Raw genomic sequence first — 19,126 nt, forward strand, 5'->3', positions numbered from 1 at the left:
AACACGATACCAGAGAGCACTTCCAGGTGGCATTGCCACGTTTTTGGAGCTTTTTAGAAGAGAAAGGTTGTTCCTTCCTCAAATTAGGTGTTCTGTTTTGACCTCACCTTAGTCTGAAGCTTTTACTCCAAAACAATGCTACATTTGCAGCTGAAGACCAAAAAACCACATGTGGTGGTTTAAATTTGTATCAATTTTTGTCCCTCTGCTGATTTTCTCTCACAGACATTATAAGGATTTTTTTAGAACAAACATGAAGTATTTTTAGACCTTCATTTCACAAATGAGAGGAAGCCCAGCAGAAGGTTAATTCTGGAAATAGTTACGCAGCCACTTGGAACAAGCAGAGTCTCAGGGGAACCTTTAGTTTTTTTCATAGATAACTTGGGATTATTTTCCTAATTTCAGTTTAAAGAATAAAAAGCATGACAGGGTGGTGTCACTGCAAGACTGAAACAGAGAAAAACACAAGTTATGTTTATGTCTCAGGATGAAATGTGGATTGCTCACCAGCAGCCACACTGATGTCTCATCATATGGACAAGCCAAACACCTGTAACCTGTTGGCAGAACAGGAATTTTTACACATCAGGAGCTGGAGAGGGACACTTGCCATGGGATGGAGAACAGGACAGAGGGAATGGCTTCCCACTGCCAGAGGGCAGGAGAGATGGGACATTGGGAAGGAATCCTTCCTTGTGACAGCAGTGAGGCCTTGGCACAGGTGCCCAGAGCAGCTGTGGCTGCCCCTGGATCCCTGGCAGTGCCCAAGGCCAGGCTGGACATTGGGGCTGGAGCACCTGGGGCAGTGGGAGGTGTCCCTGCCATGGCAGGGGTGGCACTGGGTGGGCTTTAAGATCCCTCCCAAGCCAACCATCCTGTGATTCTGTTTTTCACAAGGCTGATCCATCATTGCTGCTCCTGAACATGTTCCAAGTAACTAAAGACTTTGAAGTTTAAGGTACATAAAAGATAGACATAATTCTATGAGACTTCCATGTCTACAACATTAGCTGGCTTTTGCCCTTCTGTCTGTATTGACACACTGCAAGTTTAAGTCATAAATCATGTTCAAACCCATAAATGGGGTAGTTTTCTCCTCTCAAAGGAGCCTGCACACCAAATCATCTCCAGCCCAGACAGACAACAATAATTTTTTTGTCTCCCAAAGAATCAGGATTTGGAAATGAAAACATAATACTTAAATGCTAGAGTGCAGTGACATGACTTGTTCATTGTAAAAGCTAAAAACAACTCTTTAATTGTTTATGCTGACAAAGAGTGCACAAAAGGACACTGGCTATATGTGCTGCACTTGCAGTGTTATACATTTGGATTACTGGATCATATTTACAGCCTGACATGTAAGTCAGGCTCTAAGTTAAGAAAACACCACTGGCTACAGTTAAGAGTCTCACCAAGGGGAACTCACCTAAAAGCTGCCAGTAAGGGAGCATAAATTGAGTCTCCATCATACACATACAAGTGGTCCCAGCTGCACTCTGTGGCAAAGTGATTGAATCGAAGCCTGAGGATTGTGTTTGGCCTGTAAAGAAAAAATAAATAAAGAAAATATTTGTAATTAGCTACTCAACACACAGGGCAAAATCCCTTCAACACACTTCTCTGGTGTGAAGCTCTGGTCTAGACAAGACTAAAACTGAGTCATTTGGTGTAACTGTAGGCGCATTAAACATGCTGTGGTTCAGGGGTTTTTTGTATGCAGCTGTCCGGGTATTAAGCAAAAATTTCTTTATGGTCAGAAAACTGTGTCCTGTTGTGCAGAACAGATCACGGAACCACACGATATCCTGAGCTGGAAGGAATCCATCAGGATCACTGAGTCCAGCTCCTGGCTCTGCACAGGACACCCCAACAATCCCACCCTGAGCCTGAGCACATTGCCCCAGCGCTCCTGGAGCTCTGGCAGCCCTGGCACCACGGCCACTCCCTGGGGAGCCTGGGCACTGCCTGAGCACCCTCTGGGGGATGAGCCTCTCCTGAGACATAAACTAAGCCTCCCCCAACACAACTGCAAGCCCTTCCCTTGGGTCCTGTCCCTGGTCACACAGAGATCAGTGTCTGCCCCTTGTCTGCCTCAGAAGGAAGTTGCAGGCCGTGATGAGGCTTCCACTCAGTCTCCTGTTCTCCAGGTTGAACAAACCAAGTCACCTCAGCCACTGTTCAAACAAGCCAAATGTCCCTCTGCAGCTCTCCTGGAGCCCCTGCAGGCCCTGCCAGGGGCTCTGAGCTCTGCCTGGAGCCTTCCCTTCTCCAGGGGAACATTCCCAGCTCTGCCAGCCTGGCTCCAGAGCAGAGGGGCTCCAGCCCTGCAGCAGCTCTGGGGCCTCCTCTGGGCTCTCTGCAGCAGCTCCACGTCCTCCTGCTGTTGGCCCCAGGGCTGGGGCAGCTCTGCAGGTGGGCTCTCACCTGAGGGAGGGGCACAGGGACACAATTCCCACCTTGCCTTTGCCATCAGCCCAGGGCTGGGGGTTCTGGAGGCCGGCACACAGGGCTGGGGCAGGTCCAGGTTTCAGCATGGTAAGACACCATTTGTTTCATGCCAATATAAAAAAGATACATCTAAAGACAATTACAGAGAAAGCACAGCAGATATTTAATTCTGGCTCAGCTCCAGGAGGGTGCAAACAGCACTAACACTGCTTAGACCTGAAACAAATAGAAAATGAATGTCTATCAGCAGTGCTTGTTCCCACCCACAGCTGGAGCTGTTGAAAGGACAGACACAAGTGTCTAGGATCTCCCCAACAGTATTGCCCTTGAATTCAGATGAACTCCCTGTTAATCCCAATCAAAAAATTTTTTTAAATGTCAGCTTGCTATATAGTCCTTCCTTCCCCCAGAAGGGGGAGTCTTTAGGGAGTTATTCTGCAAATGACTGGTTTTTGATAGGTACAACAATCTACTCTAGGTCTTTGGAAAAGAGTAGCAGGTGGAACTCAAGGATAATGCCCTGCTTAAAGAAAAGGTACAAAGAGAACCTATGACTTCAGAACTGAGCGGCCTGTGGAGGCACAGGGGATTGCTCCTACTTGAATAGCCTGACAGCTGTAGAGCAGAAAGAAATTGTCAATCAATAAAGCTTCAGACCACAAACAAAAAGGAAGAGTCTCTTTGCAACAGCCAACAACTGGTAGGAGACAGCCCTCATCTGCACAATCACATGGTCCCTCAGGATGCATGGAGCTCATCTGCCTCGTTCACACTCCTGGGAAAAATAAAAAGGACTCCCCTGGGATAAGAACAGAGCACAGACACCAGCCAAGAAAACTCAGGAACGGTGCAGAAAGGAAATGAGAACACTAAGGAACACAGGGCTGCGTATTTCAGCTGGTTTAATCAGCATGATTATCTCTTTTCTGTTTACCACCATGCCCTGACAGCAGGGTATAAACACTCACAGGCAGGAAAAGGACTCCAACCTATGCCTGGCTATGGAACAGGGAGGAACATTTCTGTCTTTCCAGCAAGAAAGATCTCACTTCAAAATCCATAAAGTGGTGGTTCCCTAGGAAGCCTCTCAGTAGTAGTAATTATAGGCTGGAGGAGCAGCTCTGGTGACATTACTGAGGACTCATAACAAGCACCTCCATTCTGATAAAAATACGAGTCACAATATCTTTTAAAAACAGAAGTTATAAGGGTTAAAGCTGACTATGCTGGCATTGCTGAGGCTGGTTTGTCTGCAATAATGCTCTTGCGAAACATTTTTTAATTATTTGTAATTGCAAATGGTCAGCAGCTGTTTTCCTATTACCTACACAAATTAAACAAAGTAGCCACTTGGAGCAGCCAACTTTTGCTCTTAACCACCTCAAACAACTGGGCTCCTTATAAAGTTAATAGTGAGTGGTTGCCTCCCAATTTTATCATTCTGGATGGTTCTAGAGCTTAGGAATTAAACTTCCTCAACTCAAATAAATGTCTGAAGCAGATACAATGAATAATTTCTCCAAACTCATCAGACCTCTTGAACAAAGGACCATAGAGTGGTTTGGGTTGGAAGGGACCTTCACAACCATCTTGTTCCAGCCCCTGCCATGGACAGGTTGGTCCCAGCCCCATCCAGTCTGTCCTTGGGCACTGTCAGGGATCCAGGGGCAGCCCCAGCTGCTCTGGGCACCCTGTGCCAGGGCCTGCCCACCCTCACAGGGAACAATTCCCAAATCCCAACGTCCCATCCAGCCCTGCCCTCCGGCAGTGGGAGCCATTCCCTGTGTCCTGTCCCTGCAGGCCTTGTCCCCAGTCCCTCTGCAGCTCTCCTGGAGCCCCTGCAGGCCCTGCCAGAGGCTCTGAGCTCTGCCTGGAGGCTCCCTTTGGTGCCATTTCTTCCCTTCAGCACCTTGCCCACAGCACATGGCCTGGTATCCACTGGCAGATTTGCTTAGGGTGCCTTATCCCACTGTGCATGTCAGCAACAGATACATTAATCACAGGGAGAAGACTAAGGAAAAGTGCCCTCTGGGACTGCAGCAAATTCTGATCCCCCAAGATGCTAAGAGGCCTCAGCTTGCAGTAGGCAGTGCAAGTTCACACTCTCACACAACTCCTGCCAATTCACAGCCCTCTGTACCTGCACATTCAGGGAACAACATGGAATGTGACTGAACATACGGATGTTATCACATAGCATTATATCTGACCATGGAAAAGCTTTAGAGACTAAACAAATGGATCTCACAGTCCTGGTACCAGCTTGGTTCTATCAAAAATATATTTCAACAAGTGAGATGGTCTGAACTGCTGCACCATCAATCAGGTGACAGAGGACAGACATTAAATATGCTACTCCTAAAAACCTGCGCAAGAAATTGCTGCAAGCAATATAAGGATCAAATACAAGAAGGGCAGCAAAGTGAGGGGAGAGATCTGAGAGATTTCTCCCAGTTTAGAAAACCTTTGCAATAAAAGGTCAGTGGTTCCTCTGAAGACCTCATGGCTCAGTGAGTAAAGAAACATCTGAAGTTCATCACTACAGAAACTGATTCTTCATGAATAAAAGCTTTCAGAGCTTTCTCTTGTTTGTCATACTACTGAAAAATCCCATGTGCAGTGAATCCCATCATCTGAATGGCCCACAATGATTCAGTTAAGTAATTCATAATCCTTCATTATTTACAAAAGTGCACTGATTTTTGTTCACCACATGCTGTTTCAACACAAACCTCTTAAACAGAAGTCAGTTTGGAGGGCTCAGTTACACAAAAATTTATTTACCAAGACCAGTTAAGTGTTGCCCAATTTAGCTTTTAGAATAGCCAGAAAGAATCGTGAGACTTAACAATATTCAGTGCAGATAAAACTCACCCAGAAGTGCCAATAAGCAATACAAAATTCCAAGCTGCTTCCAACACTCACCTTCCTTCAATGAGCCAGGTGCATTTTGTCTTGTATTTGTAATTTCCAGGCCCATCTGTGACATACCCTGAAGGTTCAGTGAGTCTGCAAACAAAAACACAAAGACAAACATTAGTGTCCAGTGGTTTTAAACATTCAGAAAGGATTCTCTAAGTTCTGAAGATCCATCATTAGATTATTATTTACTTAAGAGCCACTATAAACAAACCAACTACAGCACGACAAAAGCCAGCTGGGAGTCTCCTGTTGAACTCTCTGTGCAGGCCTTCTGATGATTGTTTCACTTCAAGAGTGATGGTTTCTCTATCATATTGATGCCATGGTTCCAAACTTGTATGTATGGATATACCACTTAACCAGCACAAAGAATTCCCCAACAGAAGCTAAAATTATTCCTAAACTATTTATTGACACAAACTGTACCATTGCATGTGGTTCAGATGAAGGCCATGGTGCAACCTCTCACTCATTCTGTATTTGACTCTCCACAAACTCCTTGACAAGCTCCTGGATGGCGAGTTGGATTGATAGTTGGATCCCCCAACCCCCTGATCCCAGGCTGGACTGGGCTTGGAGCACCCTGGGATAGTGGAAGGTGTCCTTGCCCATGGATGGGGTGGAATGAGATGGGCTTTAAGGTCCCTTCCACCCCAACCATTCTGTGATTCTGTACTGTTATCAACATCTGCAAATGCTGCACAGTGCAAATTCTACTCCAGCAAAAGAAAACCACTGGGATATGCATTCCTGTCTCATATGAATTAGTCAAAATATTCCAGATGAGTATTGCAGAAACTGCTGAAAATAAATGACAGGGAAGGATGGCAGCAGAAGGCAGCAGCACCTGAAGGTGCCCAAACACCACGTTCTGGTAGAGCACACACTGGCACCCAAACCAGGATTCCTTCCTAGGCCAGTTATAAACTCCATGGTCGGCACACTGCTGGAGCAAATCACAGCCCTCTGGCAAAATTCAACTGTCCTACTTACAACACAGCTCTGAAACAAAAACACTCTAAATTTAAACTTGGCAAAAAGAGAGGAAAGCAAGACCAGAAATTCCTCAAACCGGTATCTTGGAACCTTTTCTGTGCCTTTCCCCAGTGATCTGTTAATGCTAACATCTCACTTTTTAACACATTTAAAAATGTGGGCTGAGTCAAAAATTATTTTCCAAATTCTTTTCCATCAAGCATTTTTAAGGTTGATCTCTGATTCAAATTAAAAAGGCAAAACTCACAGGTTTTTGAAAACCACCTTCCTCTGTCTCTAAATGAATTTATTACAGTACTTTTCAACCTGAGAAATTGAGCTGAAGATTTTAAAAAGCCAATCACTGAAGTTCTGCAGAAAATGGACATTCAAGCAAGTGAAGAAAAAGCTGAGATTTTTGGAAGCACAAAAAGCATCTGGGCCCTCTATGGAGACACAGATGTCAGTGTAAACCGAGATTAGATTTTAAAAAAATACACATACAGAAGGTATAGATTTAGGCTGGATATTGGGAAGGAATTGTTCCCTGGCAGGGTGGGCAGGCCCTGGCACAGGTGCCCAGAGCAGCTGGGGCTACCTCTGGATCCCTGGCAGTGTCCCAGGCCAGGCTGGACACTGGGGCTGGGAGCAACCTGGGACAGTGGGAGGTGTCCCTGCCATGGCAGGGGTGGCACTGGGTGGGATTTATGATCCCTTCCAACACAAACCATTCCACGATTCTGTGATTTATATTTCTTTTAAAATTTCAACATCCTAGAAAATTCAAACTACTTATCCACCAACCAGGAATTCACAAAACCAAATGAAACTTCCAAGTTGGAGGCAGTAACATCTAGTTTTTTTGTCTAAAAAAAATCATCCTTCTGAATATAATATCCATGTAAAAGCCATGAATCAAACAGTATTAACACTGATAGAACTTTGCCTGCATCCAACAGCAGAGATTCTGAAAACCTGAGGAAGTCTCTCAAGCTATAAACAATCTCATGCCATGTGGCAAGCTCTCAGGGAACCTCTGCTCATAGAACTCCTGCAACAATTTTATCTGGAAGCAGTTACTAATTCATTCACCACAGAAATGCTACCAAGAGTGATATAAAAAATAAAATAAAATAATTCTGTTAGTACTGTAGCCCCAGGCATGTCGTATCTCAGGAGAGAAAAAAAGAGAGCATTTCAACAGCCATGTAATTCAATGAACTTTCAGCAAAACACTGGACTTAGTTTTAAAAATATAAGTCAAACTTCTTTGATCCCCTATTATCTGTAAGTTTCTCAGACTGCTTACTAAACTTCCTGCCATTATGGACAAATGAGGGATATTAAAAATCTATAATCTATTATTAAAATCCATTAATAAAAATCTATTAAAATCTATAATCAATCAGAGTTGACATGTCTGAAAGGAAAATAAATAGCCTGCACTGCCTGGCTAGAGCAGGCAGTAGCATCCATGTTCTTCTATAAGCACTCTTCCAGACAGAAATAAATCTTCAGCACAAAAGCAAACTGAAATTAGAATTTCATCTTTCCATTCAAGACAGAAAGATGAACTGATCTCCAGGCTGCAGTACAAAGCAAACAGGCCCTGTTCCCCATGCTCCGTGCTGCCTGTGCCACAGAGGCATGGGGCTGGGGTTGGGATGGCTGGCACAGGTCCCACATGTCCCACCGGCCTCTGGCTCGGTCTGTGAGCAGAGCCTTGGGAAGGGAGCACGGGAGAAACTCCAGAAGGAAGAACACCGCAGGAATGAGGGACTTGGATGTGGGAAGCTCTCCTGACATGCATCATCAGGCCGCTCTCATAGAAGGCTCCTACCCCACGTAAACTGTGTCACCATCACAACCAGGCTCCAAGGCCTCTGGGCCCAGAAAGCTTTGGCCATGTTTGTGATGTGGGGTGAGGGTTAGGGCCCTGCTGCTGGCTCACAGCAAGCCCTGCAGCTCCAAGCTGGGCCAGAGGGCTGGGAAAGGCCCTGGGGCTGCTGTGACAGCGGCTGGGCACGAGCCCAGCTGGGCAAGGGGCAACTGGGGGCCCCTGGGCTGTGCCAGCTCTGCGGCGGCAGCACGGCCAGGGCAGTGCCACAGTGTCCCTGTGCTGGCACTGCCAGGGCACCTCTGGGTGGGCTGCCACCTCTGGGGCAGCTCTGGAGGGGCTGGAGCATGGCCAGGGCAGGAACAGAGCTGCCTGGGAAGGGGCTGCACAATCCCTGAGGGAGCTGGGCAGGGGCTCAGCCTGGAGCAAAGGAGGCTCAGGGGGCCCTTGTGGCTCTGCACAGCTCCTGCCAGGGGGGCACAGCCGGGGGGGTCGGGCTCTGCTCCAGGGAACAGGGACAGGAGCAGAGGGAATGGCCTCAGGGGAGGGTCTGGGTGGACAGTGGGGAAACTGCTCATGGAAAGGGCTGCCCAGCCCTGGCACAGCTGCCCAGGGCAGGGTGGAGTCCCTATGTCTGGGGGGTTTTCACAGCCCTGTGGATGTGGCACCTGGGGACATGGGGCAGTGGTGGCCTTGGCTGTGCTGGGGAACAACTGGCCTTAGAGGGCTTTTCCTACCCCAACAATCCTGTGATTCTACGGTAATTTTATGACTCAGATGCAGAAATCAGACACCAGAAAATACGGAAAGCAATCAAATACCACTTGGTCTTTGATAACTTGGTGAAAGGTCTGGCTGCCACACAGGAAGTGCTTCCCTGTAGCTGAACATTACATCTGCTCTGCAAGGAGCAGCTGCTACACCCTAGGAAAACAGTCAAGTCCTGCACTACAATACTTACAAGGCTCTAAACTACAACATCAACTTTAAAACCTCCAGGGTAGAAAAAACAACTGCAAAGATGCAAGGATCTATTCACAAAACTCAGATTAAAACCATACATAACTGTACTGCATAAATACATGTGTATATTCATATACACACAACGCTTAAGGCTTGTTTCAAACTTCACTGTTCACAACAGTGTTGTGTACACTAAATTTTTCACTGATTTCCAAGTGGACTGCCATATACACGAACCAAAGCGAAAGAAGAGAGTAAGGGAGAAGAACCTTCAGCATACATATTCAAAGAGCTCCAGCCTTGAGTGCTGCCTATTTGAGCTTTTTTTAAGGAAAAGGCAAAAGGGAAGCAATGACAAGGATGAAGATTTAACAAGAAAGAACTTCAAAAAGAAATACTTTATGCAAAAGTATTCTGCACATTTAATTGCTCCCCACTCATTCTGGGAGCCCCTGAAAAGCAGAAAACCAACACAAGAAAATCAGGCAGCAATCAATGGTATCTCCTGGGTAAACAGCCAGATCTGATATTGGAAATCACCAGAAAAATCCGAAGGTTCTTTAATATTAATGTGAGTAATAGTAGCAGCATATATTTTTCAAATACAAATTAGTATGCACTGAAAAAATTCCTCTGTGGGCAGAAACTGTGCAACACAGCAAAGCCTCAAAGCTGTTGACTAATTACTGTCTAATAAATCTAAAGCAAGCCTGTTGCTAGTGAGTATAAAAACTCACAAGAAGTACCTTAGAATTTAGGATTAAATAACTTTGCAGCACTTACTTCAAAGCATTGTGACATTAAAGGTACATTATATACTGGCAACAGGGTTTTGAATATATTTGTTTTCATCAGAAGTATTAATAAAGAAAAAATGCAGTTTGGCCTTCCTTCATTACTCTCCAGAAAAGGTAAGCAGGCTGGTTTGGTTTATAAAACACATTAAAATTTAACCTCCAAGTGTCATCACTGGATCTCAAAATGGGTTTGTATTACTTTCAATTAGACTGTAGTGACACTGACAGTGAAGACTCATCAGCATCTTGTGTCTGGAGAAATTTCACAGCCTTTTCACTAATAAAAACTCCAACCAAATAATTAAAAACCAAACAAAAAACCAAACCAAACCAACCAAACAGAACCAGAAAAATCTAAATAACCAACCAAAACCACCAAACAAATCCAAAAGCCCCTTGTCCATCCTAATAGTTGTTAAATCTAGAGAGAGATGCAAGCAATGAATTTTCCTCCTTTCTTCCTCCTCCTTCCCAAGTGCTCAAGCATTTCACAATTAGAAGTCACTGGTTTGGGTATATTTGGAGTTGAAGGCACAAAGAAAGGGCTGTTACAGCCTCTTACAGGAACACTTTCTATCCTAAATTGATTAATAATATGACTTTGTCCATGTTCTCACCAAAAGCACTGAGATTAAAGGACATTTATTATAAGCAAATGCTTTAATTTATAGGCATGGAATAGTGATCAGGCACACTAGGGATGAGAGAAGCAGATAAACAATCCACACAACTATTTCATTCATTTCTAATGAAGAACAACTAAATCCCTTCTTCTGCCACCTGAGTTCCACACCACAGGTAAAGCTAGGAAGATGTAATTAATTACAGGCCAGGTCTCACAGATGAAGGTAATGACATTACTGCAAAATCCACTTTGATAAGGATTTTCCCTATGCAGCAACAGCTACCTCAAACAAAGACAATCAACTACTCCAGGTGCTCAGAGAATTCTCTCCTCCTCTCTCTTCCACATACACAGTCTCCTGAGATTACAGTCCTAAAGATGACCAAACTCATGTAAAAGTCACTACTGTAGCATAATCATGGAAAACCAAATGTTTTAGGTTGGGACAGACCCTAAAGTTCATCTCATTCCACCCCTCTTCCACTGTCCCAGGGTGCTCCAAGCCCCAATGTCCAACCTGGCCTGGGACACTGCCAGGGATCCAGGGGCAGCCACAGCTGCTCTGGGCACCTGTGCCAGGGCCTGCCCACCCTCACAGTAAAGATTTTCCTTACAGTAAAGATTTTTATCCTAAATACATAATTTTTTAAAACAATTTGAATTGTAACAATTATTCAAATTACCTCACCTCAAGACTAAGACAACAGAAACGATGAAGGAAAAGCTGATTTCCCTCCTCCAACTCCATTTCCCCACATCAGAAGCATTAAAAAAAAAAAACCAAAACCAAACCACAGAACTGGGCTGGATCCCAAACAACACCAGCACTTCCCCACTGCTTCAAAACCATCATTTATAGAGGCTGCCTTGTGCTCCTACTGCGTTTGTCACACCAGAAACACGCTGGAGCTCCACTCTTGTTTGTGCCTTTAAGTTTTACATTCAAACTGAAAATACCCCAAATTCAGGTCCTTTCATATTCTCCAATTTCTTTATTCCCAGCCTCATCTCAGAGACCACAGAGCAGCATTTATTCACTGTATAACCACAACTTCACCTCTGCTGAACCAACCAGCCAAGCTGCACTGCAAATGTCAACATTACTGTGTACCTTCATTACAGATTTTTCCCTCATTCAAACTTACCAGGTAAAACAAAGAATAAACGATATTATTGTTGTTGTTGTTGTTGTTGTTATTATTATTATTATTATTATCATACTGAAGGAATGCATTCTTCACACAAGCAGCACGTTTTGTGCTGTTTGCCAGGACATTTTTCTGTGCCATTGTTCTATTATCTCTATATTATCTTTGATCTCTGCTTTCACACTGCAAGAACTCCAGTCTTGGCACTCTGATTTCTTTGAACACCTTCCCCAGTGTCTGTATTTTATGCAGAAATATTACCATGACAAAAGGCCAATTCATGAGGTCCCCTTGAAGGCCATCCATACCCACCACTTGTACCTGAGGCACCAGCCATGCCGATGGTGGACACTGCAACAGCTGTCTACTAATCTAGCCCAACAGTTGCATTCTGCTTTCCCCATCTGTTCCCAAATCCACTTACTGGATCTTGGCCTAGTTCTTAGAAATAAGGATAATTTAGCTGAAAGTGTCTGTAATGCCCAGAAAAATGGGAGTCTCATCCTTCCCTGGTGGTCCCAAAATGCTCCTGGGGTTTGTGGTAGGGAGTTGTCTTACACCAGGCAGGAGGAGACAACAGACCACAATGAAAGCAAATGCATCTCACACATCATAAACCATCTCACTATAGCAGGAAAAGAATATATCAATGTCACAGCATAGTGCACAGTTGAGACAGCCACAATACACAGAGGATCACCATACCACATCAGAAAGCTTCACCCCATACACAGTAACACCACGACACTTCAGAAGGCTTCAGGTATCTGCCCCTTGGGTTCTCCAGCCCAGCCTTTCATCCCCTCATGTTCACACATCACACCTGTGTGCCCTCTGCTCCCTCTGTGGCTGTCCAGCACACCTGGGCACCCCATGGCTCAGTGCTGTCAGTGCTGCTCACCTGGGCACCCCATGGCTGTCAGTGCTGCTCACCTGCTTCTCACAGCTGCACCCATTGGGGATAGGGCTCACCCCACTCCCAATTAGCACAAACTGTGTACCTAAATATCAATCCCTCTCTTTCCCTGGCACATGACTCCCTAAAACGTTGGGGCAGGAGCCCTTGCAAATGTCTGACTGCAAAACTTGACCGCCTGCCAGACAAAAGGACAAAGAAGCCACATTATTGCAATGGTCAAAGAGAATCATCAAAGGCTCATGCACACAAGGTCTGTAAGATGAATTTTCATCCCTTGCCCAAAATTAGAAATATTCAATTATTCAATGGATCTCAAGCACCTGTACAGGTGTGCTGTACTGTAAGCTGCAGTACAGCACGCCTGTGACCCTTGTAAATAAAGCCTCATCATTCAAACTCTTTAAAGCCCACGTGCTCAGAATTGACAGACATCAATCTTCTCCTCCAGCTGGAGAGCCCTTCACTTTGATAAGCTTTCAAGTTGTCAGGCCTACATTTAAGACCAGGAAAAGCATTCATTGGCAGAACATGTGCTGTACTGTGAACAAAAAGAGGTTAAGCAGCTGACTTAACCTTCAGGGCAGTAGGAACCGGAGCAAGTGCAGTTTCAGGCCATCCCTGTGGAGCAGAGGACCATCATCCTCCTGCACTTCCTCAGACAAATGCAATTTTCTATGAGAAATGTAAAAGCAGTAGCAGCAATCCCTTCTGTTTTCCAGTGCTGTATATGAAACTGCTGCCTTATTCTTCCTAAACACTAAACCCCAAAATAATCCATTGAACTCTCAGTAAGTCCATTCAGACTCTGGTTTAGCTCCAAACTTGCCACCTTCCATCACTGCTGATTTTTAGGCCAAACGCAGAGTTCAGAACTTGGTAGTCGCACTTACAGAAAAGCACAAGCCAAAGAGCAGTCAGTCTTGCAACAGAAGTGAAAATATTGAGACAATCTATAAATAAACATCACAGCCTGACCCACTTTCCTAACAGGGATAGAAATAATTCCTTTTATTTCCTTCCTGACATTCAAAAATTTTAAGCTACTAAGCAGCAGTGTTACCTGCTGGGAGAACTGAGCCCTAAAAAAATAAAAGTAGTTAGGAAAAAGATTGCTGTTAACTTCTGTTTGGTTCGGGCCTCAAAACCAGGTTTTGACACAGATCCTCAGAAATAGATCCCTGAAATAGTCATAGTACATCCTGAAATCCAGAGGGGCATTTGTGAACCTGTAGAATGACAAATCCTCTTGACTTTTTAAAGAAGCACATTGGCTGAAAAAACAACATAAGAACATGCAAAGATCAGGAAATTGATAATGAAAATACTGTATTCATTAATGAAACAAATTCTCAGCCAATATCATAATTTAATGACACCTTGATTAACTAATAAGGAAGATGTTCTCTAAGATCCCACAAGTAGTAAAAATAATACAACAGAAAAGGAGCCTTTTAAGCATAAAATATTAAACCTGAGCAAACAAGGGAAGTGTGGTCCCTCAGAAAAAAAAGTCTGTATGTTTATATGATACAAGGATATTCTACCTGTCCCACAAATGTCCTTCTACTCACTTGTATTACTGTAAAGAATGAAAGGCATGTAAATATTTGTCTTGAAGGAGGGGGCAGAGAAGACTTTCATTGAGGGGAGGAGAAGTTCACAGAGCACCAATAATAAAATAAATGAACAATTTATCACTCCAATCTCCTAAAATCTATTTAGATTATTCTGTTTTCCACTTCATTTCAGTGAAACTGCTCCCAGACAAAATCCCTTGATCCACAGGCCCTCTCTATTATACCAGTCCCTCAGCACACCCACCTGGGGGGTTTAGGACAGGCCCTCAAGCAGGACTGTGATCACTGGCTCAGAGGGCAGAGCCCAGGTCAGTGCCAGCGCTGGCTCCAGAGCCCAGCCGAGATTGCAGCTCTGTTCCCTCCCACCAACAGCCGCTGACACCACGCTGAGTGCTGAAGGTGACACAGCTGAGAGATGGAATGGCACCCGCTGGGACCTGGACAGGCTGGAGAGCTGGGACAGTGCAAAACTCATGAGGTCCAACACGGCCAAGTGCAAGGTCCTGCATGGGGCTGGAGCAAGGCAGAGCACAAGCACAGGATGGGTGGGGGAAGGGCTGGAGAGCAGCCCTGGGGAGAAGGACCTGGGCGTGCTGCTGGGTGGGAGCTGGACATGACCCAGCCCAGAGCCCCCCGTGCCTGGGCTGATGCCAGCATGGGCAGCAGGGGAGGGGGGACTGTCCTTGTGCCCCTCCCTCAGGTGAGAGCCCACCTGCAGAGCTGCCCCAGCCCTGGGGCCAACAGCAGGAGGACGTGGAGCTGCTGCAGAGAGCCCAGAGGAGGCCCCGGAGCTGCTGCAGGGCTGGAGCCCCTCTGCTCTGGAGCCAGGCTGGCAGAGCTGGGAATGTTCCCCTGGAGAAGGGAAGGCTCCAGGCAGAGCACAGAGCCCCTGGCAGGGCCTGCAGGGGCTCCAGGAGAGCTGCAGAGGGACTGGGGACAAGGGATGGAGGGACAGGAGCCAGGGAATGGCTCCCACTGCCAGAGGGCAGGGCTGGATGGGATGTTGGGATTTGGGAATTGTTCCCTGTGAGGGAGGGCAGGCCCTGGCACAGGGTGCCCAGAGCAGCTGTGGCTGCCCCTGGATCCCTGGCAGTGCCCAAGGCCAGACTGGATGGGGCTCAGAGCACCCTGGAACAGTGAACAGGGTCCCTGCCCATGGCAGGGGGTTTGGAACTAGATGACTTTAAGGTCCCTTTAACCCAAATCCTTCCAGGATTCCATCTTTTAGCACCTGCAGAAGCAATTGGAAATAAGTTCCCAACTTCACAACACAAAAAAGCAACACTCACGTTTGCCAATATCCAGGATTAAGAAAAACGGGAACAAAAAAGCTGTCTCCTAATTCTTAGTTTTACAGGAACTTCTCATTTCCACATACATAATGGTACAGAATTGTAAACACTTCCACAAACACTTCATCACTTCTTCTCCCTTTCCTTTTCCAGTTCAAGCCAGCTGTTTCTCACTCCCACAGATTGTTGTGCTAAATTCATTATCACAGTAAGAAAAAGAATGATGATTTGCAACCCCTTGCAGAAAAGCACAAGTGGCATTTTCCCCAAACTACTCATATTAATGTAAGCAATTTCACACAACATAGAAAAAAAAGGAGCTAAATACCAAACACTTGGAGTCTCTAATGAAGACAGGTGTACACAGTTGGCTTCCTTGAGAAGTCCCCCTTCGCTACGTAGAACAAAACTCAAAAATAAAGAATAATTCAGATGACTTGAATTTAAGCAGGACTATATAGACATAAGAAAAATGTGAATACCAAGCACTTGTCCAGCTGCATGTTCTCACTCACCTATGGGATGGGAAGTCACCTGCAGCACTTTATACTCATACATGCACCCAAAATCCTGGCTTAACACAGAGAGAAAAGGCCAGACTTCATGTAGCTTTGATTAAATCATCTTAATCCCTTCAATGAAAACTTCCTACTGCTGGCACAGGTCACTTTAACCACACAAATTACTCCACCAGCCAGCCTAAGCTTTTCCACCAGCTCCTGGAAAGAATTAAATAAACTCATGGTGCTCAAACCATCCTAGTGTTTATTTAAGAGCCTGAGCAAATAAACCAAATGTGAAAGTCATCCAGTAACTCAACAGCTCCAGACCCCAGGAGGTGAGACGCTGGAGGGAATTTCATATGCCAGAGTGTGTTTGTCAGCCTCACTGGGACCAGTCTAAATCCCTCAGAGAATGGGTGGGTTTAGGCACTACAGACTGCTATGCCTTTATTAAATGCATCTGCACAATAAATTTTACAATCCAGATTAGGTATTTCCTAACCCACCAAGAGATATTCTTGGCTATTAAAACACCAAGTCTTGATTCCTTAGTAGGGCAGAAGAAACAGCAAAAAAGTTGGTTTTGGAAAAAAAATAAATCCTTCTGCAAAATAAAACGGGCTGGGAGAGCTGGAATGTTCCCCTGGAGAAGGGAAGGCTCCAGGCAGAGCTCAGAGCCCCTGGCAGGGCCTGCAGGGGCTCCAGGAGAGCTGCAGAGGGACTGGGGACAAGGGATGGAGGGACAGGAGCCAGGGAATGGCTCCCACTGCCAGAGGGCAGGGCTGGATGGGATGTTGGGATTTGGGAATTGTTCCCTGTGAGGGAGGGCAGGCCCTGGCACAGGGTGCCCAGAGCAGCTGTGGCTGCCCCTGGATCCCTGGCAGTGCCCAAGGCCAGACTGGATGGGGCTCAGAGCACCCTGGAACAGTGAACAGGGTCCCTGCCCATGGCAGGGGGTTTGGAACTAGATGACTTTAAGGTCCCTTTAACCCAAATCCTTCCAGGATTCCATCTTTTAGCACCTGCAGAAGCAATTGGAAATAAGTTCCCAACTTCACAACACAAAAAAGCAACACTCACGTTTGCCAATATCCAGGATTAAGAAAAACGGGAACAAAAAAGCTGTCTCCTAATTCTTAGTTTTACAGGAACTTCTCATTTCCACATACATAATGGTACAGAATTGTAAACACTTCCACAAACACTTCATCACTTCTTCTCCCTTTCCTTTTCCAGTTCAAGCCAGCTGTTTCTCACTCCCACAGATTGTTGTGCTAAATTCATTATCACAGTAAGAAAAAGAATGATGATTTGCAACCCCTTGCAGAAAAGCACAAGTGGCATTTTCCCCAAACTACTCATATTAATGTAAGCAATTTCACACAACATAGAAAAAAAAGGAGCTAAATACCAAACACTTGGAGTCTCTAATGAAGACAGGTGTACACAGTTGGCTTCCTTGAGAAGTCCCCCTTCGCTACGTAGAACAAAACTCAAAAATAAAGAATAATTCAGATGACTTGAATTTAAGCAGGACTATATAGACATAAGAAAAATGTGAATACCAAGCACTTGTCCAGCTGCATGTTCTCACTCACCTATGGGATGGGAAGTCACCTGCAGCACTTTATACTCATACATGCACCCAAAATCCTGGCTTAACACAGAGAGAAAAGGCCAGACTTCATGTAGCTTTGATTAAATCATCTTAATCCCTTCAATGAAAACTTCCTACTGCTGGCACAGGTCACTTTAACCACACAAATTACTCCACCAGCCAGCCTAAGCTTTTCCACCAGCTCCTGGAAAGAATTAAATAAACTCATGGTGCTCAAACCATCCTAGTGTTTATTTAAGAGCCTGAGCAAATAAACCAAATGTGAAAGTCATCCAGTAACTCAACAGCTCCAGACCCCAGGAGGTGAGACGCTGGAGGGAATTTCATATGCCAGAGTGTGTTTGTCAGCCTCACTGGGACCAGTCTAAATCCCTCAGAGAATGGGTGGGTTTAGGCACTACAGACTGCTATGCCTTTATTAAATGCATCTGCACAATAAATTTTACAATCCAGATTAGGTATTTCCTAACCCACCAAGAGATATTCTTGGCTATTAAAACACCAAGTCTTGATTCCTTAGTAGGGCAGAAGAAACAGCAAAAAAGTTGGTTTTGGAAAAAAAATAAATCCTTCTGCAAAATAAAACGGGCTGGGAGAGCTGGAATGTTCCCCTGGAGAAGGGAAGGCTCCAGGCAGAGCTCAGAGCCCCTGGCAGGGCCTGCAGGGGCTCCAGGAGAGCTGCAGAGGGACTGGGGACAAGGCCTGCAGGGACAGGAGCCAGGGAATGGCTCCCACTGCCGGAGGGCAGGGCTGGATGGGATCTTGGGAATGAGGAATTGTTCCCTGTGAGGGTGGGCAGGCCCTGGCACAGGGTGCCCAGAGTAGCTGTGGCTGCCCCTGGATCCCTGGCAGTGCCCAAGGACAGACTGGATGGGGCTGGGAGCAACCTGGGATAGCAGGTGTCCCTGCCCATGGCAGGGGTGGAATGGGATGGGCTTTTTTAAGGACTTTTCCAACCTAAAACATCCTGTGATTCTATGACTTTTTAAACACACTTTAATCTAGCAAAGACAATGTGCAACCATTTTATTTTTGGAACAAACTTTGAAAATATAGAAACAATGCACTCATTGACACATTACACAGAATTTGTGGTTTGTGTCAATGCTGCCTTAGCAACAGTCTCACTACAGTATCTTCATAATCCAAGCCCTGTTAGCATTTCTTTCTAGGATAAGTAGCTCTGGAGTGTTTGTCTGTGAATCACTCTTGGTTCAGGGAAGGTCACACCGCAGCCTCCCGACTCCTCAGCTGCAGAGACAGATGTTCCTGCACGGTGGGGGAAAGATCAGGGCACTATCTTCTCTTCTACTAAGGCAGTGTCTGACATGCAGATCTCTTGATAATCACTACAAAGAAACCCTTCCTTCAAAAAAATCAAGAACAGAAAACAACAAATGCAACAAACAAATAGGCCAATCAAAAAAATATCGCAATTGTGGACATCCGACCCAGCCAGCAGCGAACTCCCTGAGGAAAGGTGTAGCTGTAAAAAT

At 45.5% G+C, this 19,126-nt stretch overlaps 1 protein-coding gene across 1 annotated transcript in view; it reads right to left on the minus strand.

Moving 5' to 3' along the window:
- ATRN (attractin) overlaps positions 1 to 19,126 on the minus strand; it is a 151,594-nt gene that overhangs the window by 109,607 nt on the left and 22,861 nt on the right. The window contains exons 2-3 of the mRNA XM_054292950.1: positions 5,380 to 5,463; positions 1,433 to 1,546 (exon numbers count right to left, since the gene is read on the minus strand). Coding sequence (XP_054148925.1) covers positions 1,433 to 1,546; positions 5,380 to 5,463 — 198 coding nt within the window. The remainder of the gene's footprint in view (positions 1 to 1,432; positions 1,547 to 5,379; positions 5,464 to 19,126) is intronic.

Source organism: Melozone crissalis, unplaced genomic scaffold (assembly GCF_028551555.1).
Source record: "Melozone crissalis strain CALT ecotype California unplaced genomic scaffold, PUWL_Pcris_2 ptg000006l_1, whole genome shotgun sequence".
In the NCBI taxonomy this organism is placed as follows: domain Eukaryota; kingdom Metazoa; phylum Chordata; class Aves; order Passeriformes; family Passerellidae; genus Melozone; species Melozone crissalis.